The sequence below is a fragment of the Meles meles genome, chromosome 3, assembly GCF_922984935.1.
Source record: "Meles meles chromosome 3, mMelMel3.1 paternal haplotype, whole genome shotgun sequence".
In the NCBI taxonomy this organism is placed as follows: Eukaryota; Metazoa; Chordata; class Mammalia; order Carnivora; family Mustelidae; genus Meles; species Meles meles.
The window spans coordinates 41,274,228-41,300,816 of record NC_060068.1 but is presented as its reverse complement, the minus strand read 5'-3'; the positions used below and the strand labels follow the sequence as shown (position 1 = coordinate 41,300,816).

The 26,589-nt window shown below is 46.6% G+C and overlaps 1 protein-coding gene across 3 annotated transcripts in view; it reads right to left on the bottom strand.

The window, feature by feature from the left end:
* The window catches only part of TNFAIP8 (TNF alpha induced protein 8), a 111,416-nt gene that overhangs the window by 33,187 nt on the left and 51,640 nt on the right, over window positions 1–26,589 (bottom strand). Inside the window, exon 1 of one of the 3 annotated variants that reach the window (XM_046000929.1) lies at window positions 5,512–5,944. The exons of the other annotated variants lie outside the window; for them this stretch is intronic. Within the exon in view, the coding sequence (XP_045856885.1) occupies window positions 5,512–5,584 (73 nt within the window). The 5' untranslated portion in view covers window positions 5,585–5,944. Of the gene's footprint in view, window positions 1–5,511; window positions 5,945–26,589 lie in introns of those variants that run through there. 3 annotated transcript variants of the gene reach the window in all.

Genomic DNA, 26,589 nt, shown 5'->3' with positions numbered 1-26,589 from the left:
TGGCCAGTTGTCTGCTCAGTGGGGAGCCTGCTTCTCCCTTTCCCTCTACGTGCTGCTCCCCCTGCTTGTGCTCTCTCTCTCTCTGTCAAATAAATAAAATCTTTAAAAACTAAAACAGAGAGATGCAGAAATGGGTCCCAGAGAGAGATCACAAGTAGGCAGAGAGGCAGGCAGAGAGAGAGGGAGAAGCAGACTTCCTGCTGAGCAGAGAGCCCGATGTGGGGCTCGATCCCAGGACCCTGAGATCATGACCTGAGCCGAAGGCAGAGGCTTTAACCCACTGAGCCACCCAGGCGCCCCACGATCTCATTTTAAATCGATTAATTTGATAATGCTTTATTAGGCTCTCCACTGTGAAAGGCCCTGGGTCAGCCTCTGGGGATTCAGGAAATAAAATAGGCACAAACTCTGCTCTGAGAAGGCTCGGAGTAAAGTGGAGGGAAGGGAAAAGGAAATTAGTAATAGTAATTAACGTGAAAACACGGTACAATGGAGGGGAGTTTAGGGTGTTAGGGGAATGCTGTAAAAAAGCATCTACTCTAAACTGGGTCCAGGTGAAAATACTGCCCACGAAACAGCGATCCCAATGAAGGATATGGCATTTGTTGAGGGAACAAGGGAGCGCAGGAGCAGGACAAGCCCAGTGGGATAACAGATACTGGTAGTTCTTTTGGTGATTTCACCTAGGAACTCCCTCCCTGTTTCTGGAGGAGTCCTCATTTTGCAAGAGGTGGTAGGAGTTAGACCCTTATTTTCCACTTCCAAAGCTGGAAGCTGACATTCCCTCCCTTGCTCCCACTCCGGGGTAGCAAGGGGCAGATGCACAATCTTACATTGACCCAACTGATTGCTTATTTCAGGAGTTTCCGAATGTTGAGGATGACCAAAACACAACCAGACACATCTCAAGATCAGACATCACATGTCCCAGGAGTGACAAAGCTCAAAAATATAGCGGAGGTGACAGCTGTGGTGAGGTCCTAACCAGGTGATTCCAGGGTACGGCCTCGGCTCCATCTCCTGATGAATTTCAGAGGCCCATTCTCAGACTTTTTGTGGACATGGGAACTATGCTGTGTGCTTCCAATGAATTCCTCTGCTTAGGACAGCAGGAGTCAGTTTCCACTTCTTAGAGCCAAGAGCCCTGATGACACAGGGCGTTATTGCCACTGTCAGGGTACAGACACCGAGGGCCTGCACCCAGGGACAGGGGAGAAGAGAAGTAGATGCAGCTAACAGATAATGATGACGATGAAGAGCCAGACAGAAGACGAAGATAAACAAGAGGGCAGGTTCTAGGACGCCCGCAGATGTGTAATCTGGAAGCGAAGAAGAGAGCAATGATATTCAGGGGAAAGACAAAACACAGGTCAGATTTGTGAAGAGGAAGAAGTGATGGGCTCTGTCCAGACCTGCTGAGTTTGACAGTCAAAGCATGGTACGTACCAGGAAGCTGTTTCCCAGAAGAGCCCCAGCTGGAAAGCCAGGAGATCAGACAGAAAACAGCTAGAAAAGGGGAAGGAGAGCAGGACAGTGTGGTGTCACTGGAGCCTGGGAAAGAACTGCAGGGCACAGCCACTGGTCTCCTAGCATAAATGCTGCAAAAAAACCCCAAACCCAAACCCAAACCCAAAACCCAAAAAACCTAAAACCAAACCAAGTCAAGCAAGATCAGGACAGGACAAATATGAATGCTGGCTCACTTGTGATTCTGGCAGTTTCCGTGACATGGTGGAGAAAAAGACAGAATTTGGTGGGATGAGGGATAGACAAAGATTGAGACAGTAGGAACCATGGAAAAAAAATTTTTTTTGAAGATTTAATTTATTTATTTGCCAGACAGAGAGAGAGAGAGAGAGCACAAGCAGGGGGAGCGGCAGGCAGAGAGAGAAGCAGGCTCCCCGCAGAGCAGGGAGCCCGATGTGGGGCTCGATCCCAGAACCCTAAGATCATGACCTGAGCCGATGGCAGACATTTAACCGTCTGAGCCACCCGGCGCCCCTCATTTTATCAATGGGCAATGATGACCTCTTCCCACTCCCAGTGGGGAAGAAAACAGACATGGTCTTGACCTCAAGAGCTTGTGGTCTGGAAAACAGATGCTGAACAGGGTCAGGGAGTGGAAGAATGGGTGGTCTGAGAGAGGTAAATCGGGGGTCCTAATTCAGGCTGGAGATTCAGAAAAAGCCCCTCCAAGGAACCAAAAAGAGGGTCAGGTGGGGAGAAGGCTATTTCGGGCAGGAGGACCAGCAAGAGCAAACACTCTCAAGTAGGGAGCTGAGCACATCGCTGTGCAGAAATAAAAGGACCAAGAAAGCTGTGGGGTCCACGGCGGGGGTGGGGGGCAGGGTGAGGAGCCCCAGGTGGAAGGAGTGGCATCCCCTGAGGGAAGGACCCCTGCTCCACAGACGCCAGGAGGCAGGGTATGGGTGAAGGTGAGTCTGTCACCTTGGCAGCAGGAAGTCAAGGGTGCTGTCTAAGGGCTACTGTTTTCTTTGTGAAATGGCAGGCCTGGTGAGCAGACAGGAGAGAATCCGGCTGAGAGGTAGGGTAGGTGGCAGGGACAGGGCAGGGGTATGGGGGGAGGTAGGAAGGAGAAGGGGGTGGGGAATATTATTATGGGCCACGGAGGAGGAGCTGAGCTCACTCACAGCTCAAACCTTCCTTCTGCCCAAGTCCCCACACAGCAACCCCTCCCACCCAACGGCTTTCTCACTTCCTGATAGCAACACTGTAAGAAGTGGGACATGGGAGCCCTGGATCCCTTCATGCTTCGCACTAGAAAGGTCCTCAGAGACCTCAGCTGCCATTCAGTTTTTTCCCATTTCATAACTTTCCATAACAGGATGCCACTCAATGTGAAGAATGTGGCCATCAACTTATCTCCTGAAGAAGCCCCCGTCCACTGGAAACCGTAGATAGCCTCCTTCCCACGACCTTCCCCTTTTTAACACACTGTGTTTCTCCCTTCATGTCTCTTGCTCTCTTATTCACATCATGTCCAGCTATCTTAAATTCATTCCGCTTTTAATAAAGTGAGGCCTGGATGATCTCTGTTTCGTACTCAAGCACAATCACCGATTCATTTGTCAGCAGGCAAAATGAGATCAATTCTCTAGGAGGTAGCTCTAGACTAGGATGGAGGTTCAGCCCTCCTGGCACAGGGTCAAATACATTCTAAGCTCTGATGGCTTAACAATATCCCTAGTCATTTGCTTCCACATTCACTCACATTCACAAATATGTGGGCCTCCAAGGACTTCTGAATCGACTTCAGATCTAACCCCAAAGAAAGTATACTAGTCCCCCACTGTGGCTCCGAATAGTGACTTAAAAGTATTCCCCAGTACGGAAAATCAGCCACAAAGCATCAGAAGGCAATTTTCTTGCAATGTAGACTTTGTGAAGAGTTTGTGTTGATCTCATATTAAATAGGATACTGAAGTCCATCAGGAGGGGGAAAAAAAGAGCTAAGGATTGGGAAAAGAATTAGTAGGGATAGAGAAGATAATAAAAAATAATTGACGCAGAGTGGCTCTTTTCATAGACATCTGAGAGGTAGTAGCCAAACAGAAGGTTCTAGATCACAGCTAATACCAAGTCTTACAAGAACTGACCAGGACATGGACACACACACACACACACACACACACACACACACCCTTTACTTCCTGGCAGAAGTTACAATGATTCTATTAATACAGTATTCATTCCAACTCCCTGGCGAGTTATTCCATATTCTGCCTTAACTGCCATCAATTTAAAACTCTAGCACCTTCCTATTATTTTTAAAAAATTCTGGGCTTTCTGTAAAAAAGCAGAAGCCAGATACATTCCTGCAGGTCTGTAGAATGCAAGTGATGGTGAGTGGAGTAGGAAGGGACCACTGACGGACCTCATCACACTCCAGTTTTTAGGCAAACATCCAGAGAGCTGGGCAGGAGGGAACAGTGCGGAAACTACTAGAGGAATATGTTATCAACTTTGGGATACCGTGTTTCCACCTTCTTTTTTTCTCAGAAGAAAGGAAAAACACACTCAGAGAAAAAAAAAAAAAGACAAATTTAAATGCTGCTTGTAATCTACACAGAAGTTCACCAGGCTGGATTCTCTTGGCCCGTTTCCTATTTGCTTTTGACTCCTTTTGACTTTACTATAAATTGCTGTTATAAAGACAGAAAAAGCATCTACTGGCACATAGTTCTATCAGGACAGAGGCCACAGCAAGGAAACATTAATCCCCAAGCTGTCCATCAAGCTCAAAAACAATGCTCCTGGCTGTCATTTTTCATGCACAACAGCCTTGTATTTCTATTAAATAAGCCTCTTTTATGGACTGCTCCCCCCACACCGCATAATAAGGTAAACACTAGCCCACAGAGATTACGTTATGAAACACAGAGCTCTCCATTGGGAGGAGAAACAGTAAGAGACAGAAGAGGACAAGTTTCAAGGGATCTCACTAACTCCTGTCTACCAAGTGGAGAATGATGGGGCTCCCTTCTATTCCCCAAGCTCCCAGCGGCTGCTGTGACTGACTTGAAACTCACCATTTTCCCAAGAGACTACTTGAAAAGAAAAGGAATTTTTATAATTATGAACAGTCTCCTCTCTTACTCTCTACTTTTCCCCAACTATCCTTACTCCCACCCCCACTTACAAGAGGACTTTGTATACATAAAGTTTCAGGAAACAAAGCATACAAACACTCACACACAAATAAACTTCCCGATCTAACACCAGCGTATAATTGTGTTTTGGTTGGAGTTTTTCCAGCCCTGTCACCCGTTCTCTGTTAGGAGTAAATGAAACCCTTTGCCTTGGCAAAGTTAGAAACAGACAAACTTTCCTCAGTTGCAAGCTGCACCAGTCGCCCCTCACATCTCTCTGATCCCTTAAGCCCCCAACACAATGAACTCACTGCGGGAATGTCAGCAAGGGGGAAAAAAAGGAAAGAAAAGAAAAGAAAACACACACACACACACACACACACACACACACACACACACCAAAAAACCCCACGAACCAACCTATTCCCCAAATGAAGATCTTTCGCTTCTCCCCCTCGCTCAGCTTCCCCTTTTAAACCGGAAACACAAGGAGTTTCCAATTTTTGAAACCCTTTTCAAGGGACCCCAGACTCTTTGGGCTCTTCCAAGGGGACTCGCTTCAGGCTGTCCTGATGCAGGGGGCAGCGCTTTCCAAAGCACATTCTGCATTCTTGGAGCCAACACAGGGGGCCGTTTGGTGTCCAGATTCATCTACAAAGCAGCCTTTAGCAGACTGGCTGAGCTAGCCAGCCAGTCTCGGAAGGGGAGCTGGGCGAGGAGGATACAGAAGGGCTCTGCAGACTCCGCTCTAACCGAGCTGTGAAGACGCAAGGCGAGGGACAAAGTACCCACCGCTCCCCTGAAACTCCCATCTACTCCCCTACTGCGCCTTTCCTCCACATTCCTCCACGGGACTTGGCCGCCCCTTACCTTCCTCCTCCCCCTGACAAATCAGTCATACCTTCCTTGGATTCTTCTGCTTCGCAGTGCATGGTGGCAGGGTAAGCGGCCGCAGGGGCGATTACCGCGGACATGTACTCGGGACGAGCTGCAAGTTCGCTCTGAGGCCAAAACGCACACGACAGAAAATAAAAGGAAGCAAAACCACTAAAATCAAAACCTCCCCGAGGCGGAGGGCTGGTTCTGGTGCAGGGATTTTCAGGGGGAAAGTTCTGCAAGAGTGACGAATCGCGTCTCAGCTGGGCGGCGGGAGTCCGCCCCCGGGGCCGTGCTCCCAGGCCAGTCGCTGGGCGGAGGCGACCTGGCGCGGCTGGCGGGGCTCCGGCCGCACGCAGGTGGGGCGGAGGCCGGGACCACAGCCCGACTGCGGGAGGAGGCAAGGCCGAGGGGCGCCGGGGGCAAACGTGACCCAGACGGGCTACGCCTGGGAAATAAATGCGCAGTCAGGAAAATGGTCTCACTCCTCTGAGCGCGCGCTGCAGTCGTACAGAAATAAGAATTGCTCACGCGGTCAAAGAAACACCTCTGGATCTCCGGGTGAACATTTTCCGGCGCCAGTTAACTTGCCGTGTCCTGGAAGTAGGGGATCTTCTATGCCAGAAAAATAAGGATGTTGAAGCTGCTCCGGTTTGTACGCTATTTTTTCAGGAAAGTAACGTGGATACTGGTCCATGTGGCTGGAAGGACCAGTTTCACCAGGCAGCAGGGCCTTTTGAAGAAAGTGAGGGCGGCCCTCTCCCCTTACCTTGCACGGGGAGACCAGACAAAGAGGTTTACTCAGCATAACCCCGGGGAACACTCTTCCTCAAACCCCAGCCTGGCGCAGGGGCTGCTCCGAGTTAGCCCCAAGGGTGGTCCTCGGAAGGAGAGCGCCCTTCCCTCCACACGCCACTCCGAACAACCGGGATACATTCCTTCCAGATGCCAAAGGGGGTGCGCGGGGTGTTCGGCCTTTGAAATGCTGATAGAAGGGAAAGTCTGCAGAGCCTGGGGAAGACAACTCAGTTCTTGCTCTCAGGTCCTGTCCCCTGGCTCTTAAAATTGGCGGAGAGGTGGGCGTCCTGACCTCGGAAAACCTTTGTTTGATCTTCCGAGGAGCGAGGTACGAGGAGCGAGGTACGGAGCTGACCCTGATGTGCCTGTCTTAATGGAGGTAGTTCACAGAGCACTAGTTCCTGCACCGATCTAAGGCAAAAATCCTCTAATAACGCACCTGAAAGATCAATTCGGGAACTGGAAGAAAAGTTTACTTCCCAGCGGCTTTCTTTTTCCTCATTTCCCATTTTTATATGGGCAAACAAAACAAAAACAACAAAAAGAGAAGACGCTAAGATATAAATTTAGTGAAACGAATACAATAAAGACATGGATTTAAAGAGCCTGAATTTATCATTTTTATAACGTTGAGCAAATTCTTTACTCTCTGCACCCCCCCCTTCCTTGATACGTAAAATGAGGATGAAAAGTAGTATTTGCTTTACAGATTTATGTTTGGTATGAAATAAGGTAATACAAGCAAAAAGGGATTTGAAAACCGTAAGTACTACATAGATTATTACTAACTATTGCAACATTAAAAATAAATTTTTGTAAAGGATGCTCAGGTGTTTTACTTCCATATTGAGTTCAAACAGGGAAAAAGGATTTATGCAAGTCACAAGAAGTAGAAGTGATTATAAATATTAATATCAGGCCTAGATCACTTCCTATTGCTGAATGATTCCAACATGCCTAAGACCCTAAGCAGATTTTATCTCAGTTTCACTGCAACGGCAGGATGGCGAGAGGAAGGCATAGCCAATCAAGAAGAGAGAAGGGGAGAAACATCTGGAAAATATCAGCATTGCAGAACCTCCTGAAAAGTGACCTCACCACAAAAAGGTTAACACTGTGCATCCTTCTGAAAGTCACGGTTAACTGCATGGTCCCCTCTGCCACGCATTCTGGGTCAGGAGCGGCGAAGATGCATACTTCTCCCTCAGTGACCTCAAACTTCCAAAGGAGACTTGTGCTCATTTTGAACCCAGAGAAATGCTCCCTCACCAGTAAGAAGCGACATTCCGGGTCCTGCCCAAGGCATCATTCTGGGAGCCCTCCCTCCCGCACACATATCACCTGCCCTTGTCCTCCCTCCCTCCCGACAGCACAAATGTCCACAGACGGCCACCAGGACCCCAAGAGGACCTCAGCAGGTCCTGAGGCACACAGATAAGATAGCTCCCATTCAACTATAATTGGACTAGGATGCAACACCTCCTTCAAGGTGATCATTATGCAAATTTAGACAACCCAAACTCCAAGCCTCAGCCCCTGCAGGCAGGGCTCCCTTTCACCTTCTCCTTTCAGAAGGGACCCTCCTCAGAATTATTTATTAAACGTCCTTTTGCAAGTCCAATTACGGACAAACCACATGAGAGGTGCTAAAAGACATGTCCCTAGCGTTCTGTTTGTTTTCACACCGAATTCACAAAAAGGCCTTCAGGTTAGCCAAGGAGAGAAGGACTGCTGAATGAACAGTCCCATTCCTGCCAGGTCAGCCTTGTAATTCAATTTAGAGTCATTTTCGAGGCTCTATCTTTGAACACGCAATGGATCCTCAGGACACCTGGGAAAAAAAAGTCTTTAGTATTTAAATGCAACCCAGCAGTCACCTTGGGGAAGGATATCCTGATCTAGCTCAAGAGCAGGGAATGCGCAGCCTATTTTGAAAGACTGAGTGTGCACAAGGACAGTATAACCTTGGGCAAAAAGCACCGCCCCAGGTTCCCAACCTGCAAAGTGAAGCCAAAGGGCAGCTGGTTCTCAGGGGCTGGCTTGCCTGTCACTTCCAATCTATGCTCCCTCAGTCACTTCATCTTGATTTTGCTCCGCTTTTCTTCCAAAGGGGATTAGTCACTTTTTAGCCTCCAGAGACTAATGCTCTAGTACTTTACAAGGATTCACCTCTCATACCCAGAATCTGTTCACTCTTGAATATTTAAGAAATCCTCCCACTTACTTTAGACTGGCTGTATACTTAGAAGTCACACCAACAATCATTATAGACCAACCGATACAAAATAGCAATTAAGTTAGCAGCTCTTGTCAGCAAATGCCATACTGCACTTACATACTAAGTTGAACTTCCACTCATGTGGAGCAGAGGATCTCCCCCCTTCTGTGCCAAGATGGGAGAGGTAAAATGCTGTCTAAGATTCTGGTGGTGTTTTCATTCATCAGGCAATATCAAGTACGTCTATGTATCACATGTCAATGGGACCTGCTTATCTGGAGCTTACTGGTGTAAGTTTGGTAATTTTCTTTTCCTTTTTTTTGGTCAGAGAAAGAGAGAGAGACTGAGCAAGCAGGGGGGAGCAGCAGGCAAAGGGAGAAGCAGGCTCCCCACTGAGCAGCTCCCTGCTCTCCACGTGGGGCTTGATTCTAGGACCCTGGGATCATGACCTGAACCAAAGGTATATGCTTAACCAACTGGTGTCCCTAAAAAAAAGGATTTTATTCAGACTTCCTAATGATCTCCCTTGGATCATCATACCCATTTTACAGATAGGTCATTTAAGAAAGGGAGGTTATATGATTTGTTCAAGATCCGAAAACTAAATAATAGTTTTCTTCAGACTGCAGGCTTCCTGGGTCCTCTATATCTAGACTTTCTGATTCTATGAAACTACTCATCTAAAATTCAAGTCCTTTATTTTGCAGAAGGGTAACTCAAAGACGGCTACACTGGGAAGTTTCCAGAGTTCGAGCTGACCAGGAGGCTAACATAGCTCAACTCGCTCTGTCTGAAGGCATAGATCACAGGCTCCAATGAAAGTTACTCCATTCCTGATATTTGATGTTTTAAGTAAGTTATAAGTTCAATAGCTTCTATTTATTCAGCTACATGAAACCACTACTTTTTTTTTTTTTTTTTAATTAAAAGTTCGGTCAGCACCCCAACTAAAGCTGCTGGGCTATGAGTCTGCTAAGAGCCGGGAAAAGATCACCAGGCTTGGTGGGGGAAGAACTGGGACTGACCACCAAAAACCCAGGACACACCACCTCCTGTACATTAGGAAGCAAATCATACAAACTCCCTTTCTTGAATGACATATCTGTAAAATGGGAATGATGACCCAAGGGAGATCACTGGGAAGTCTGAATAAAATCTTTTTTTTTTCTTTTAAATTCCTTCTCCTCTCACTTTTCTGCTAAAAATGGGCAAGCCAGAGGTGCCTGGGTCGTGTAGTTGCTTAAGTAAACCGACTCCTGGTTTCAACTTAAGTCATGATCTCAGGGTCATGAGATCGAGTCCCACATTGGGCTCTGTGCTCAGTGCGGAGTCTGCTCAAGATTCTCTCCCCCCTCTGCTCTCTGGCTCGTTCTCTCCCTCTCTCTAAAATAAATGAAGAAATCTTAAAAAAAATTTTTTTAAATGGACAAGCCACTGAAACTTTTGTGTTTCTCCTGTGTGCCCATCTATAAAATGGGGTCCATGCCACTTACTCAAGAGAGGAAAAACAATAGTGAAATGAGGCAGGAATGTGACAAAGCACTGAAAATTCTGAAATCCCCCTTGGACTCTCTCCTGAATACTTTCGTGAATGAGGCCAGGTTGTTTTAGGTTGTGGAACATGTATCTGGAAGCCCTAAATGCTGGCCCTACAGACATTCCAGATAAGAGCGGCAATCTAACGTGAGGGGTCCAGCAACAGAACGTGAACATGGAAGGACTGAACCTTCTTACCGTGCCCAGATTAACAGGGCAGCACAGGGATAACATGAGGTGGGTAACTGAAGGGATTCAGCAAGGAGAAGTAAGGCAGGTGTGAGACTGAACCTGGAAGGCACCATGTCACACCAGACCCATGAATCCCGGGCTTTCCTCCGGAAAAGCAGCTAGATGAAAAAGTGACCAACAGTGATAGTCACAGAAACTCCAGTTTGGAGGTAAACTTAGCGCTCATGGCTCTAATCCGCTACGTGGCTGGTGAAGGGATCTCTCACTCACATTGCAGGCATTCATCCAGACTTTCCCTGATGACCTCTAGGCAGAGACACACTCTTTTGAGAGCCTCATCTCATTTATGATCATTTGGTGGTTCCTCTTTATAAGAAACTGCAACTCAAGGGCGGTGTCTGTCAAATTTTTGCCACTCTAACCACCGTTTTACACCTTCCGGCAAGGAAATAATTCTTTAACACAATAAAGATAGATTTGGGTGGGGGGAGGGGGAAGCAAGAGCAGGAGGGGCAGAGGGAGGACAGAATCGCCAGCAGGCTCCATGCTCAGTGCAAAGCCCCACGCAGGGCTTGATCTCATGACCCTGAGATCATGACCTGAGCTGAAATCAAGAGTCAATTGCCGAAACAACCCATTGCCAGAGCCACCCAGGTACCCCCCAAAAAGCAGATTTTTTTTTCCATTTTATTTATTTTTTCAGCGTAACAGTATTCATTCTTTTTGCACAACACCCAGTGCTCCATGCAAAACGTGCCCTCCCCATTACCCACCACCTGTTCCCCCAACCTCCCACCCCTGACCCTTCAAAACCCTCAGGTTGTTTTTCAGAGTCCATAGTCTCTTATGGTTCGCCTAAGCAGACTTTTTTTTTTAAAGATTTTATTTATTTGACAGAGAGAGATCACAAGCAGGCAGAGGCAGGCAGAGAGAGAGGAGGAAGCAGGCTCCCTGCTGAGCAGAGAGCCCGATGCGGGACTCAATCCCAGCACCCTGGGATCATGACCTGAGCTGAAGGCAGAGGCTTTAACCCACTGAGCCACCCAGGCGCCCCAAAAAAAACAGATTTTTAAACGGGATTGTCTTTTTTAACAAGCCAGGGGAGATCCCCCTCGTATTGGCTGTAACGGACTGCAGCTGAACGTAACGTGGAGACAGTTATGCAATTTTCCAGTGCCAGCCACACATCTGTTACTGGTTATGGTGAAGAATTCAGAAGCAAGCCTTTCTGGATGAGGAGGCGGCAGTGATCATCTCTTTTCTCTTCCATACACTCGCGCTAAGGCCATAGAAAACGCTGCCAAGACAGGTTGGTTAATTGCATGTGAGGAGTGAAGAAGCTTCATTCTGGTTTCTGAAGAAAATGTGAAATGCACAAGGCAAAGCACAAAAGTTGTGCTTCCTATGTAGAATTTGGACCATACATTGACTGCTGGTCTGAGATCCATTTGAAAGTCTAATCTGCTCCAAGTTGTCCCGATTTGCTTTTGACACTGAGTTTCTGACATGGGTAGAATGGCTATTAAATCAACATCTGTGCCAACTAGTCACTGTTGAAGGGGCAGAAAGGCTGGTAGGCAGAACTCCAGGGTTGGGCAGGCTTGCCAGGTGAAAGCAGGGCTGAAACTCAACAGACAGACTCAGCAGATGGTAAAACTATGAACCAAAGCAGAATTTCTCCAAACGGCATTTTGCGGGGGAAAGAGAGGGCTGTTTTGCAGGTAGCACTGAAAGGCAGGGGTCAGTTTTTCCATTTGAACAGGTCAGGCTGCAGAACTTCAGCCACTCAGCTCCCCTTAAAGAAGAGCTATAGAAATATGCAATCATTATGATTCACTAAGTTGGAGACATCACCAAAATAAATGACTTCTCTGAGAAGCTGCTAATATGAACAAGGGTGCTCGTCTGACGAGAAAATGTCTTAGGAAGCCCATCCATTTCCCAGCAGACACAGAAGAGAGTTGAAACTCATACCCTTACTCAATCCGAAACCTACTCCAACAGACTTCTGACTACTGAACTCAGCAAAGTGCCATCATATGCCATTTAACTTTCTCAATTTTCACGACATACAGGCAGCCCAAAAGAGAAAGAGAGAAACTGTAATCATTTAAATGCATTTGCTGGGACGCCTGGGTAGCTCAGTCAGTTAAGTGTCTGCCTTCAGCTCAGGTCATGATCCCAGGGTCCCGGGATCCAGTCCAGCATCTGGGCTTCCTGCTTGGTGAGGAGCCTGCTTCTCCCTCTGCCTCCCACTGCCCCTGCTTGTGCTCTCCCTCTCCCTCTCTTTCTGCCAAATAAATAAATAAAATCTATAAAATAAATAAATAAATGCATTTTTTTTTTTGCCATTCCATATAATGATTTTACGCTGCAGGGCGAGCCTGAGATGGAGCTGGGATAGGCTGGTCCCTCCCCGACTCTCATCTCTGTATGTTCTCCTCACACAATGAGCATCTCATGCGCTCAGGGTCAATGTTGTATTGAAGGCTATGTATTTTTCCCACACCAAAGTGCCTCCAAAGACAAGCCAACTATTTCATCTAGCAACCAATTCTGATGGTCGAGGAAGCACTTGGACAGTAAGTCTTCTACTTACTGGAAAGTGCTATGTTATTCTCCAATCTGGTAACTTTCTAAGAGGATTTCAAAAATAATATTACCCCAGGCTGTTTTGACTTTACCCATGACTCTTCTGTCCTCTTAACTGAACTGGCACCTTATATTCTCATATGTTAGCATGGTGTGGTCAGAAATGTTGGAACAGACTCATCAGTTTAGCTCTGAGATCCCCAAATTGTATGCCGTGGTGCTGAGGGCAAGGGGTGTCGCAGGATATTTTAGATTTTTGAGGAAAACAAAGCATTATTCAACATCTCTCAGAAACTGTATGAACTCCTACTTGGAGCAAGTTCACAGTGTAACACTAGATGGTGTTACATTTCATTTAATGACATCATTTCTTTGCAAAGCTAGACTGTTGGCAGTTGCCGTGATAAAAAGCAAGTATTATATTTAAAAAGTACATAAGACAGGAAATTAGGGTAGTGAGATCCAACCTGATCTCAAGGTTTGAGAAGTTGTGAGTTGGGCAGTGATCCATTTATGGCCCGGCAGCCCCAAATTCACCCTTCATCACCTGCTCTGAGCAAAGAAAGATGGGACTTGGAATACATTTTCTCTTTTGCCAGCCAGTACAATTCTAAGCCCTGTCAGTGGGGTACACTGTAGAGACATTATGGGAAGAAAAACTTTCCCCTGTTGGTTCTGGTGTGCTTTTTCGAGAAACCTCCTCAGAGATAGATTTCCTCAGCATCCTAGCAGGTGGATTTCCAGCAAGTTCTATAAGCACAGTGTTACAGCAACTTCTCTGCCATCCAAGGAGCTGTGGCAAGCCATCCTCTGTCCATCAAGGAACAAGGGGGACACTCATTCTTGGTGCTCTATTTTGAACCCATGGTAAGTGGTTGCCACACTAGCTTTCCCTCTTTTCCTAACAATTCCCTTCACAGGCTAGATAGCCCTCATTAAAGTTAGTATTTCTTTTGTTTTCTTTGTTATTATTATAATCACGGTAAAAGGCACATCACGTAAAATTTGCCATCTTAATCATTTTTCCGTGTACAGTTCCATTGTACTAAATGCCTTTACATTTTTGTGCAACCCTTACCACCTCCCATTTCCAACACTCTTTTCATTTGCAAAACTGAAACTCTGTACCCATTAAAAGCCAACTTTCCATTCTCCCCTTCCCTCAGTCCCCAGCAACCACCATTCTACTTTCTGTCTTTGAACCTCACTACTGTAGACATCCCATACAAGTGGAATTACAGCGTACTCGTGTTTTTGTGTGTGACTGCCATATTTCTCTTCATGTCCCAAAGATTTCATCCGTGGTGTAGCTTATGCCAGAATTTCCTACCTTTTTAAGGCTGAATGATAATCTGTTGCATGTAGATATCACATAACACATTTGGTTGATTCATGGATCATTCAGTAGGCAACTGGGTAACTACCCCCTTTTGCCTCTTGTGAACAATGCTGCTGCCAACATGGGTGTGCCAAGACCTGTTCAAGTCTCTGCTTTCAGTTCTTTGGGGGTCCATCCCCAGAAGGGGAATTGCTAGATCTTACAGTAATTTTCTATTTTTCACCTTTTGAGGGGCCACTTAGTATAGCGCTAGTTCATATTTATTTGAATGAAACCTTCCTGTTCCCATTATCACGTCTCCTGATTGGATCCTGGCTGAACCACGCAAAGCCCAGCAGGAACAACTCGTTCCACTAGTCACTGTGGTGAAGAATGAAATAAAAGCATTCTTTTTTTTTTTTTTTAATCTTTCGACTTATACATATCATGTTTTCCGTAAGGGTAGTTATTTAGACCCAAGCACTTAAGTGAAACTGAGGTATTCCTTGGGTCCAAGAAAATGATATGAAAATAAGACATAGACATGAAGGGGTCCATGAGTGAAGCACGTCGGGAACCTTAGCTCCTGCCTATGTTTCCAGCTGTCGGGAGGGTCTGTCCGCTTTATCCTTCCAAATGAAGGCACAGACAGACCCATAACCCCAACCCCACCAGCAGCATCCCCCACACACGACATCCTGATTTTCTTCATGATATCAAATTATTTCTCACTTGAGGCGACAGTGGCTAGAAGCCTTCCATGGTCCCTGGCTTAGGCTGCTCTCTCTCCCCTTATTTCTAATCTCACTAAATCCCACAGTCAAAATGTTTGCTCGACAGACTTTCTTCCCTCCATTCCTATGGCTGTTAGTCCATCCGTCATCTCCACCTGGTATAATCTAACAGGTTGCAAGTCGATTTCCCTCAAATAAGCCCAGGGGCAGAAACCTCACACGTCCACAGAGGCTAGACAGACATAGACTAATCTGTGTCTGCCACAGGTCCTGGCTGCCTCTATCGCTGTACCCAGGCAGACACAGAGATACGCAGGTGGTGGTAAGACAGTCAAAATGCTAGCTGGAGGACCACACTCTCCCCCAGAGGGTGAAGACCACCAATTACGGACGCAGGACGCGGCCAGGGGCAAAACCATGAATGTGCACCCCCCTACAAGCAGAAATGAATGATCTGAAAAGTACTCATTCAGAAACTCCGACGCTTGTTTTCATTCACTGGAAATTACTGGAAACAAATGTTACAGAGAACCATGACACTTTTGCAGCCACAAGCTGCCTTGTGGGAGGAGCTGCTGCCTCTGTCTATTTTTCCTCCTATGTTACACCGTTGTTGTTGCTGTTTGAACCCTTCCCAAAACCTTGCTTGTGATTGCTCCAGAAAGCCTGCTGACACCCACATGAACCTATACTTCCCGAGTGAACTTCTATTACATTTAAAGCTGATCATTGTGATGTTCCTTATCTTCTGACGCAGATTTGAAAGCTCTTAAAAACACACGATTATACCTTGTGGGGTTCTCCCCCCCCCTCTTTTTTAAGGAGAAGAACATGTTGGATGCTTCAAGGGCACCATGGCACTAATAAAATCATCATCAGATCTGCTGGTAATATTGACTTATGACAACATGTAAGAACCATTTCGAGTTCCCCTCCCCTCCAAAGTACATTACGAGGAAGTGTGTCCATATATCTCTGTGCCCTTCAAAGAAACACAGAAAGAAAATTTGCATTACATCCCAAGAGCTGACGCTGGTGATGTGCAGCCATCCATAAATCTGTCAGGTTTACAAAAAAGTCCATCAGATAAAGAGCCAAGAAGAAAATAACTCTGACAGCTGCAAACCTTCTGTTTTTACAACAGGCACAGAACGGACGCACTTCCTTTTAACATCTTCATAAACACAGAGCAATAAGCAAAGGCAAACGTCCTCAGTAGAAGCCACTGGACTCTGGCACCCCCACACGTGCCCTCGGAACCACTACTAGGCTGGACTGAATCCAATTCTAGTTCCCCGGATGGAATTTCCAGGGTCAGCAAGGTGCTGTCCTCAGTGGCCCACCTTCAAAGAGCCGTGACCTCGCCATCCTCAGATCAGGAGTTTTGTTCCCTTTAGGTGAAGAACTAACATCTGGCGTAGGGACACCAAAATATATATACTAGTAAATCCCAGATGGGGATTCCAGGCACCTCTTTACTCAAGGCATGAATGGCTCTTGGGCGATTAATAGTCTTCTTCTGGTCTCTTGGGAATGAGCTCCCCTTTAGGGGCTGTTTGTGTTTATAATATGCCACGTTTTCTATTTTTTTTTTTTAAGATTTTATTTATTTGAGAGAGAGAGAAAGTGCACAAACAGGGGGAGTGGTAGACAGAGGAAGAGGAAGAAGCAGGCTCCCTGCTGAGCAGGGAGCCCCATGTGGGGCTCGATCCCAGGATCCTGGGATCATGACCAGAGCCAAAGGCAGAAGCTTAACCGACTGAGCCACAGAGGCGCCCCAATACACTGTGTTTTCTAAAGCCAACTTGGGACCCACTGTTGCACAAGACATACTTAATTTTGTCATCTGTGTGCTTAATGGATGAGATTAACCTTTGAATGTAAAAAGGCAGTCCCAAATACCCTATTATCTGGGCCAGAAGAAGGAAGCAATATTCCACTTGGCCATTGCCCCAAATTCTGAATCAGCAGCCCGGGTCAAAGCCAATGAGGTTTATCTTTATATTCAGCTGTCTTAATATCATTGGGCATAGTTTATCAAGCACCTACTATGTGCTAAGTCTTGTGCTAGGCACACTTACAGAACACATCTCCATCTTACCACATCTCAGCAAGGTGGTGTTTCTAGTTCTTGAAGTGTGTCTACACACATTGCCACTGAGCCTCATAACAATTCCACATGGAAAGGAATCTTGGGTTATCATTAGCTCCATTTGCTTCAGACAAGGATACTGATGCTCAGAGACATTCAGGGGCTGGACCAAGGTCACTTAGCTAGGGCTGAGACTGGAAGGCGGGTCCTCTGCCCTCATTCTGTGCTATTTTCTCCCGCTATAGAGTCTTGGATCGAGCAGAGCACCAATAATTTTATCTAAGACAAATACAGCATATGCTCCATCAGAAGAGTGGTGTGGGGCAGTCAAGAGAGGTGAGACAGCAAAGCTGGCTGGCAGGATCTGAGCCCAGCTGACTTGGAGCAAGAGGGACTCTAACAGAAAGGGGGGAAATCCAGAGAGGAATAGGCATGGCAAGGGGGAAGGGGAGGAGTCCCACTTCACACCTCGGAGTCTGAGATCTAAGCAGTGCAGCCAGTGAAGGGATGGGCTTGAGCCTCTTCTATCAGATCAGTTTCCCATAGGAGCTGAGCCCTTCCCCAGAGGGCTGCTGTTTCTTTAAAGTCACAGCCTTTAATGAAAATATTTCTAACATACATTGCATAGAATATCTCCTCTTCACTAAACAAAGGCTAGGGAACATTACTATTGTTTGTTTTACACAGCAGACTACTGTTGTTGATTACACTCTTCTGTAGTACAGATATGAACCCACTTTTGCTCACTAAACCCTGCCAAAAAAATTGTCCTTTTTCATTCTCAGTATGCCCTGTCAATAATTCCCATCCAAATTTAAGACACAAGGAGAGGCATGTGATCAAGATTTCACCTTCTTCTCAAATGCTCCCGAAAGCCCATCATAATATAGGTCTATAGAGAAGGTACAATGCTCTTAACATAGCTGAGTCATGTTTTCAGAGGTGAGAGGAGGTGGACGCTGGGTTCTCAAATCAGTAATGAATAGTGTATATAGTTGAAATTATCTTAAAAATTCCTTAAATGGCCCAAAAAATACAGTGACTACCCACATGCTTTTGGATCTCCGCCATACTTATCAGTTCCTTTAAGAATTAGTCAATGTTTCTCTAGAACTGCCCATCAGATATCCAAGTTCTCCCTCCATGGTGATGATAAAAATCACTAGCGCCCCCTTGACCGGCTATCTGAACAACGTGTTTCCTGTTCTGTTAGTGGTCATAGCCTTCAAACCTCATTCACTCCATTGGGTTCATCAACAGGGAGCCATTTCTTGGCCAACAGAAGCAATGAAGAGTTATTGCCTGCGAAGGAGCTGAATATGCATGGGCAGGATTTCCAGACACTTGCCTTCTTCCTCAGAGCCAAGTATCACGTTTTTTGTTTTTTTGTTTTTTTTTTTTAAGATTTTATTTATTTATTTGAGAGAGAGAGGGAATGGAAGTAGGCAGAGTGGCAGGCAGAGGAAGAGGGAGAAGCAGGCTCTCCACTGAGCAGGGAGCCTGATACGGGGCTTGATCCCAGGACCCTGGGATCATGACCTAGGCTGAAGGCAGCCGCTTAACCGACTGAGCCACCCAGGTGCCCCCAGGTATCGCTTTTTATGACAGCACCTAACAACCCCTCTACATCTACTAACTGGAGGTCCAAGGGACCTAGGGAGAACCAAAGCTTGATGAAGGAAGCTGGCGTGGCACTGCCTGCTCTAGAAGAAGCCATAGATAGTCCTGTTCAGATGCTGTCTTCATTTCTATAGTTCTCCAATCTGCAAATACTTACAGAACATTTACCATGTACAGGTATAAGGCAAATGGTACAGATAAAACACCACCAGTGTCTGTCCTCACAGACTCTACTGTATAGGCAGGGGAGGGGGAAGACACTAATTGAAATATAATATAAGTGTAAAAGCAAAAAAGTACGGGGTGCTCTGAAATCGATTAGGAGTATGTAAATCAGTATGTATGTAAATCAGTCCTGGGGGAGGGAGTCAATCAGGGAAGGCTGCCTGGAAGAAGTGAAGCCCAAGCTAAAAGGAACTGAGGTGGAGGGTGGAGAAATTAGCCAGGGAGAGGGAGATGGGGGAGAAAGGAAGAAAGAATGGTTCCTGGTAGAGCTAACAAGTGAAGAAACAACCCACCAGAAAGGAAAGCTAAAGAAAAGGCCAACGGATATGATGATGAAGTGGCCACTGTCTTTTCTTGGAGAAAAGACAAGGAGGTAACATGATTAGACACAGAAGCCAAATTCCAAGGGGTTCAGGGATAGATTGCTGTTAAGGAAGTACAGAAAGAATTGTGGACTATTCCTTTACGGACTCTCACAGAAAGGGAGAAATTGAGACTACTCTGGTGATTAAGCACTAGGAGAAGAGCACAATTTTAGCACAGCTTTAACTGAGTGGCTTTGCTGAAGGAATATTTAAATCCCCATAACTCTCCCACAAGTCAGACACAGGGTAGCTGGGCACCATCAGTCTCTTATGAAACACATCTGCAGGAATTTTCACGGACTCTGACAGGAATCTGAATAATGGAAATAAAAAAGGATGAAGCAGGAACCCCCTTCCATGTTCAGTGGCTGGTGGTAGTCCAACGGACCTTACCTGAAACAGAGCCACGAAGGTGCTATCTCTGGGGTGTCTCGAAGGCTCCCCAGCCTTAAATTATCCACTTAACGCTATAGGAATACTCTCATTAAAGGTGCAGGACTTTTGGTTAAATGTTGTCCTATTTCCTGTTGTACCATCAAGTTATCTGAAAAATACAAGTGTCTCTTTAGACCTGCGAATGACTCACACCTCAGGGTGTAAATGAGTCCACTGGTTTCTTGGTTCCTTCCTGGGGGGTGCAGGGGAAAGCAGGAATGCAGAAATTTAGAACATGAGTATGGGGAGGTGTGGAAGGGGTGGGAAAGAGTGAATACAACTTGTCCCTTCCAGATCCCTTCCTGGTCCTTGCCCCCAAACTGGCCTAACTCAGAGAAAAGGCAAAGAGGAGTGACTATACCCAGCAGACAACCAGCAAGGCAGGAGTGTGCCTTTCCAATGCTTCTTGTTCTTCTTCCAATGTTCCTTGTTTTGAGGGGCACAAAATTTTTTATTTTTTAATGCTGTAAAAATACTCAGAAGTGTTTTGGATGAGATTTCCATCTTCGCTTCTCTAAATTGATTCAGCCTCCCAAAGTCGGGAACCAAAGGAACAATATCCATGAGGACGTTATTTCTTTGGAAGGATTTCCAGTTTGTGGGTCAAAGCTAGGGTGGCCTACTTACCCCAGGGATCACCTTGTCATCTAAGGTAAAGAGCTAAAATCCACTGAGAAGCAAAATGACAAAGGGCTCATATCTGTAACATCTGACATTTCTGAGGCTGAGCAAACGTCCGTGACAGCTGAAGTTCGCTGATTCATAGCCCAGGAATCCACACACTGGTAGCCTTAGGACTGAGTCTAGCCATAGAAGGATTTCTTGGACTATAAATTTTGTTTTTCATCTCAATGTCAATGCCTGGTGATGGGACCTGTTCTTTCCAAGTCAGCCCCAGATGTCATAACCTCCAACTGTTCATAGAAAGCAATATTTTCACATTTCCGTTTCTTACCTGGTTCTGGCAGACATTTGAGTTTGGGACCTCTGGTTTATCCAGACTGACATGGAACACAAACAAACCATTTCTCTCCCATCAAGGTAGAGCTCCAGAGCCGACCGTTTGGAGCTGGGTAATTGAGCAATGAGAGCACGAAAAACCGAAAAACCACAACTGTGTGCAATACCCCTTGTAATCAGACTCTTACCAAAACAGGAGACCAAAAAAAAAAAAAAAAAAAAAAAGTACAGCAAGGCTCGCGGGTCCCAACATAAGCCACGTGACCACGGCTTTGAAACCATGTTTCAACAGAAGTATCAGCCAGCACTGGTCACCATCTGATCTCGCCCTGCGTGCTCGGCTCTCGCAAGACCTCTGCCATCTGGAACGTCATAGAACACAAGCCTGGCAGCCAGCATCTAAGCCAGGCCTGGCAAAGGAAACAACCACTCTATTCAGGGGATCTGTAGTAGGCAACTAACACGCAAGTTGGAGCCTTTCGCATCCAGCCCTGAGTCAGACCAGCTGCTTGGTAGCTCTTGAGGACACCTGCAGGACGCAACGCAGAAACCGCCATCCCCCGTGTGTAGGTATGCCCTGTCCCAGGGGAGTTCAGCTCCCCACCCTGCACCCTGCCACAGTTCCACATGATGCCTCTCATCAGAGCCTGTGCGGAACCCAAGACCCAGAAGGCGAGTGCTTTGGGGAAGCTTTGCAAGTCCTCTTGTTCAATCTCAGCTCCAGCTTGCTCATCAATGAGAGATCAGGCCCTGGAAGTTGATATGGCACGTCCAGAGCTCATCATGCAAGTGTCTTAATGGTCCTAGAACCTCCACCTCTAAGACCTCTGCTGTGGAAGTGGCCCTCTGTGACAGAGTGTCATGCCTTTAAAGATGCCCGCATCCTTCTGGAGCCTAACCCAGTGTCTTGGACTGGATTTCTGCCACACCCGCGGGTGCAGTCTGGCTCACTCGAGGTCATCATCAGGGTTTGGGTCAAAGCCCACCTATAATAAAAGGCTCCTCAGCCCTGCCTCGCCTTCTGGGTGTCTAGTCCCATCAGGGATGTGGCAGGAATACTGGCTGGCTGGGGACAGGGCTCTAGAGTTTGGAATTCCATTTGCCACTCATGGAGGTCATGTGCAAAGATAAATACCTACCTCTTTTTTTTTTCCCCTTAAGATTTATTTATTTATTTGACAGAGAGAGAAAGGGCACAAGCAGGGGGAGCAGCACACAGAGGGAGAAACAGGCTCCCTGCTGAGCAAGGAGCCCGATGTAGGACTTGATCCCAGGATCCTGGGATCACGACCTGAGCCGAAGGCAGACTGAGCCACCCAGGTGCCCCAAAAGTGGCTTTTCTTTGTACACTGTGTCTTTTTTCTCCCCCTGGAGCCCTTGTATGTTGCCCTAGTTCCTTCTCCTGACCTTGATGGCCATTCTCCTGGAGGGATCATCTAGAGTAAACAAAATAACATCCTGTACGACTGACTGCCCTGTTTTGTTTATTCGTGTGCAGTTTCAAAGTCTACATTATCCAGAGTCCAGTAGTATCAGTTAAAATAGATAAAATAACCAGATATAACAATTAAGCTCATGTCTATAAAATGTAAGGGTATTCTTTACAGGAACAAATGGCCTCATTACATTGTTTTAAAAGAAAAACTATATTGGACTTCAGTGTTTTATGGTGACCCATAATTACCATAGATGGAAGGGCTGCCTGTAATTAATTTTCTCTAGTTCTTATTCTCATTGTTCTGCACTTACAAGACCAGGTCTACGATACATCGGGGATGTCTTATGGACCTCTGAGAATTTCCCTTCCTGATCGGCAGTGCTGTTGGGGTTCAAGGAGGTTCTGTCCTTGTTCTCTCTGACAGCATCTGTGTCACCATCATGGGGTTGGGGGATGGGGCACCGGGAATCCAATATGGAGGGTTCCATTCACTGTATTATTATACCGTGGCCAGTCACCAAATAAGAAGCAACAGGGGAAAATAAACAAAAAAAAAGAAAAAAAAAAACACAGCGAAAGGAAGTCTGTTCAGCAGACAACGGTGGCTCACTCAATGTCCCTCCTATCCGCCCTGCTTGGGGGGCAGTGTGCTATTTGAGGGAGACACGGAGTCCATCCCCAACTCTCAGGTTTACCCTGACCATTCCAACTCAGGCACAGTAACCTTAGCTTCCTTGCCATAGAGTGACTGGTTGTTGTTTTTAAGATTTTATTTATTTATTTGTCAGAGAGAGAGAGAGCAAGAGCGAGCACAAACAGGGGGAGCGGCAGGCAGAGGAGAGGGAGAAGCAGGCTCCTCACCTAGCAGGGAGTCTGATGCAGATCTCTATCCCAGGACCCTGGAATCATGATCTGAGCCAAAGGCAGATAGATGGTTAATGGACTAGCCACCCAGGTATCCCCAGTGACTGGTTTAGACAACCCAAACCTATGCCACTCACCACTCCCTTCTATAGCCAATAAACTGGCTTAAGATTGGGCACTGAAACATGAGAAATTTGCTGGGGCTTCTGGAAAAGGTCACTCGCTCCCCTGATAGAGCTGCCAGAAGCCAGTTCCCTCTCTGTCTCAGGCTGGACAGTGCGTTGTGCACGTGAAGTCAGCACTGCCGCAGACAGTTAACCACCATGAGAGAAACTGCAGTGCTGAGGATGAAACTCAACCACAGAGGGCAGATTAGAAAGAAAATGGGTTCCTGACATCACTGAGTGGCTAAACCAAATCTCATTCCAGTTATGCAAGCTAATAAAAAATTCTCTTTTGTACAAGCCAATCCACACTGGGGTTTCTCCTTCTTGCATAAAAGAGCTGTAAGTGAAGACCATTCTGGACAGCTAATGAGGAGCACACTAGAGGACTTCTAATCTTGCCGCCGGCTTTACCACGTGCCCAGCCCCTAAAGGACAGCGGGTAAAGGAGGCCCAGAATACACAGACGACAAGTACTTGCTCCCCCATTTCCTCAAGCTGGCTGCCTAACAAAGTCAGAAGACAGCCTGGAAACCCCCTCTCCTGCAGAGTCAAGTCTTGCCTGTCTGATGGCAGTGATAGCCAAGCACAGAGACCCAAGGGTGGCGGATGCTGAGCAACCTCAGTGACACAGACAGGGAAGAGGGTCTGAGGGACAGGATGTGGGTCCTCTACTCCCAGTATGGCGCTGCCCCACCATCCCTGATGGAACCTCCTGAGGGACCCAGGATGGGAACATCCTTGTCACGAAGGGGGTTTGCCTCCCTTGTAAAACAGTAAGACCTGAAGGCAGGAAAAAGTAAAAGCACCCCCAGGAGCACCCACTCACCTAAAGACCCAAATGAAAGGATCCCAAGGAACTGTGCCCTCAGGCTCCAGGGAAAAATAAAGGATTCAGGTGCTGAAGGGACTATGAATTCCTGAGGATACAAATTGGGGCTGATCCTCAGAGTCTGAGGTAGTGGGATTTCGGAGCTCATTTTACAAAAACACAGGCAAATGGACATATGAAATCACCTTGGTTGGCAAAAAAATAAATAAAAAGGGGCACCTGGGTGGCTCAGTTGATTAAACGGCTAGGTTTGGCTCAGGTCATGATCCCAGGGTCCTGGGATCGAGCCCCACAATGGGCTTTCTGCTCAGCGTGGAGCCTGCTTCTCCCTCTCCCTCTGCCTGCTGCTCTGCCTACTTGTGCTCTTGCTCTCTCTCTCTCTGTCAAATAAATAAATTTTTAAAAAGAAGAAAGAAAAAAAAAAAGAGAGAAAGTACAAATATATGTGCCAAGTAAGATGATGTAGACTTCACATTACCTATACTAGGAGCTTTGCTTTGGAAGAAAGGGAAGGAAGGAGCAAGAGAAAGTCATGAGCCTTCATGAGACTATAGGTTTAGGGGTTTAACTGAGGGCAAAACCCAACGAATTTACCTCCACACCAAAACGAAGGAAGGCGCTTTTTGGCAGAGGACTCCTCTGAAAGAAGAGGTCTCCTCCTTTCTGTGTGTACTGTGGTCATCCTGAGGCAAGGACCAGGATGAACCGTGCTGACACGCAGCTCTTGGGAGGACCCCATACTGCCAGGCTGTTTCAGGACCACTGCACTTGTAAGCCTGAGCCTCAATGGGGTCATGTATCCTCACCCGGGCTGCCTAGGTTGGCAGGAAGAACATGGGTTAGAAAGCACATTCTCATCTCCGCTCTGGCCCCAGGATGCTGACAAACCACAAACACCTGACCTGATTTCTTTGTCCTAAGTTTCATTTGTCAAATGATGTTACACTAGATTGGATGGCTTCTCCTCTCATGTCAAATGTCAAATTTGTTTTAACTGTCCCCATGGCCCAAGCTGATCTGGCCCCTTCCCATCTCTCTGGCTCGTCTTTCCTCTGATCAGTCCCCTTGCAGTGTCAGGAACACACTAGGACCATTTCCACCCCAGGGCCTTTGTATCTGCTTGCCCTCTGCCGGGAATGCTCCTCTCCAGAATATTCATCACCTGTCTGGCTTCTTCACACCTTTAGGAGAGACTAATATCACAATCTCAAACTAATCTCATAGTCTCCTCAGTGAGGACACACAATTGCAAATCCTCCCTCCGCCCCCACTATCCACAGACATGGACGACAAACCTTATGCCCCATTTTAGACTTAATTTTTTTTTCCTCCTTTGCACTTTCTTAACAGAATCCCACCGATTCTGTTTTTTACTTCTTTGTTTATTGTCCATCTTTCCCACTAGAATGTCGGTGCTCCAAGGGCAGGGATTTCTTGATTTCCTTATTTTAGTTCTTTATTTTTCTATCTTATGAGCAGGGCTCTCTATCTGCTCTCATCACTGGTGTATCCCCAGCACCTGGAAGAGAGCCTGACAGGTAACAGAAACTCGGGGAGTTTTGCTGAATGGATGCAGACACAGATGGATGCAAGGGGGGATGGGTGGGGTACAGCCCTCTATAGAGTCTTCCAGCTCTGAGGTCTGTGGGCTGTGGTGCCTCTCATGGGAGGGCTCTCCTCTACCGACCACTGTACCAGGATGGACTCCACGACCTCCAAACATCGTCTGTGAGAAATGCTTTCTGTTGGGATTCTGTCCTATTTTCTAGAGTCAAAATTAATATCATCTGGGGGGGCGCACAGTTACATCCATCTCCTCTAATTCCTTATGTAGAATTCCTAGGGAAAGAGAAGTAAGCTTCCCTACTGCTAACGTAGCACATTGTTTAACCTGAAGTGAAAAGAGGTTAGCAGGTGCATTTCTGCTGGCTCCACTAGATGGCAACATGGTCAGCGTCCACGGGTATCCAGGCGTGAAATTTACTAGCAACACACGCACAGGAGCAGCTCCCACAAGCCTCTCCTGTCCTCCTCCACACACAGCCCTGGCTTCTTCTCCCCTGGTGGCCGGGTGATTTTCAACTACTAATTTACAATCTGTTCTCATACAGTTCACGCTTACTCACTGAATACACCTGACTTACCACTCCAGCCTTGGAAGCTTTGCGTATGCTGCTTCCTTCTGCCAAAGTGCAATACTTACCTCCTTTTGAAACTCCCTCTCTTGCCCCCGACCCACCCAAACTCACTTCTTCCAGGAAACCTTCCCAACCAAACCTGGCTCTGATCCCAACTGCACGGATACCGTGAGCTACAGTCACAGGCATATAGTCATTTTCAGATATTTGATAGAAGGTGTCTGGATACATATGTAAAGAAAGCAGACAGAGAATCACATGTACAGCTCTGGGCATCTGGTGAGCAAATGTACATTTACCATAAATGATGTGCAGGTGACCACTTTCCATACGAAAAAAAAAAAAAGAAGAAGAAGAAGTCATGGCTCTAGGAAATTGCATCGGCTGCCAAGGTTCAATTAATGGGCTAAGAAACTAGATACACTGATGCTTAGCTACGTCTTCCAGTTCCTAACCCCCTCCTCGTACTCAGCCGAAGCTCCAGAAAGTCTTTTGAGCAAACAAATTTTAGAGGAACTTCAACAAATATCTGGCATAGAGTTGAACAAGTGTGAAAAATCCTTACATAACTTGAAGGGCTAT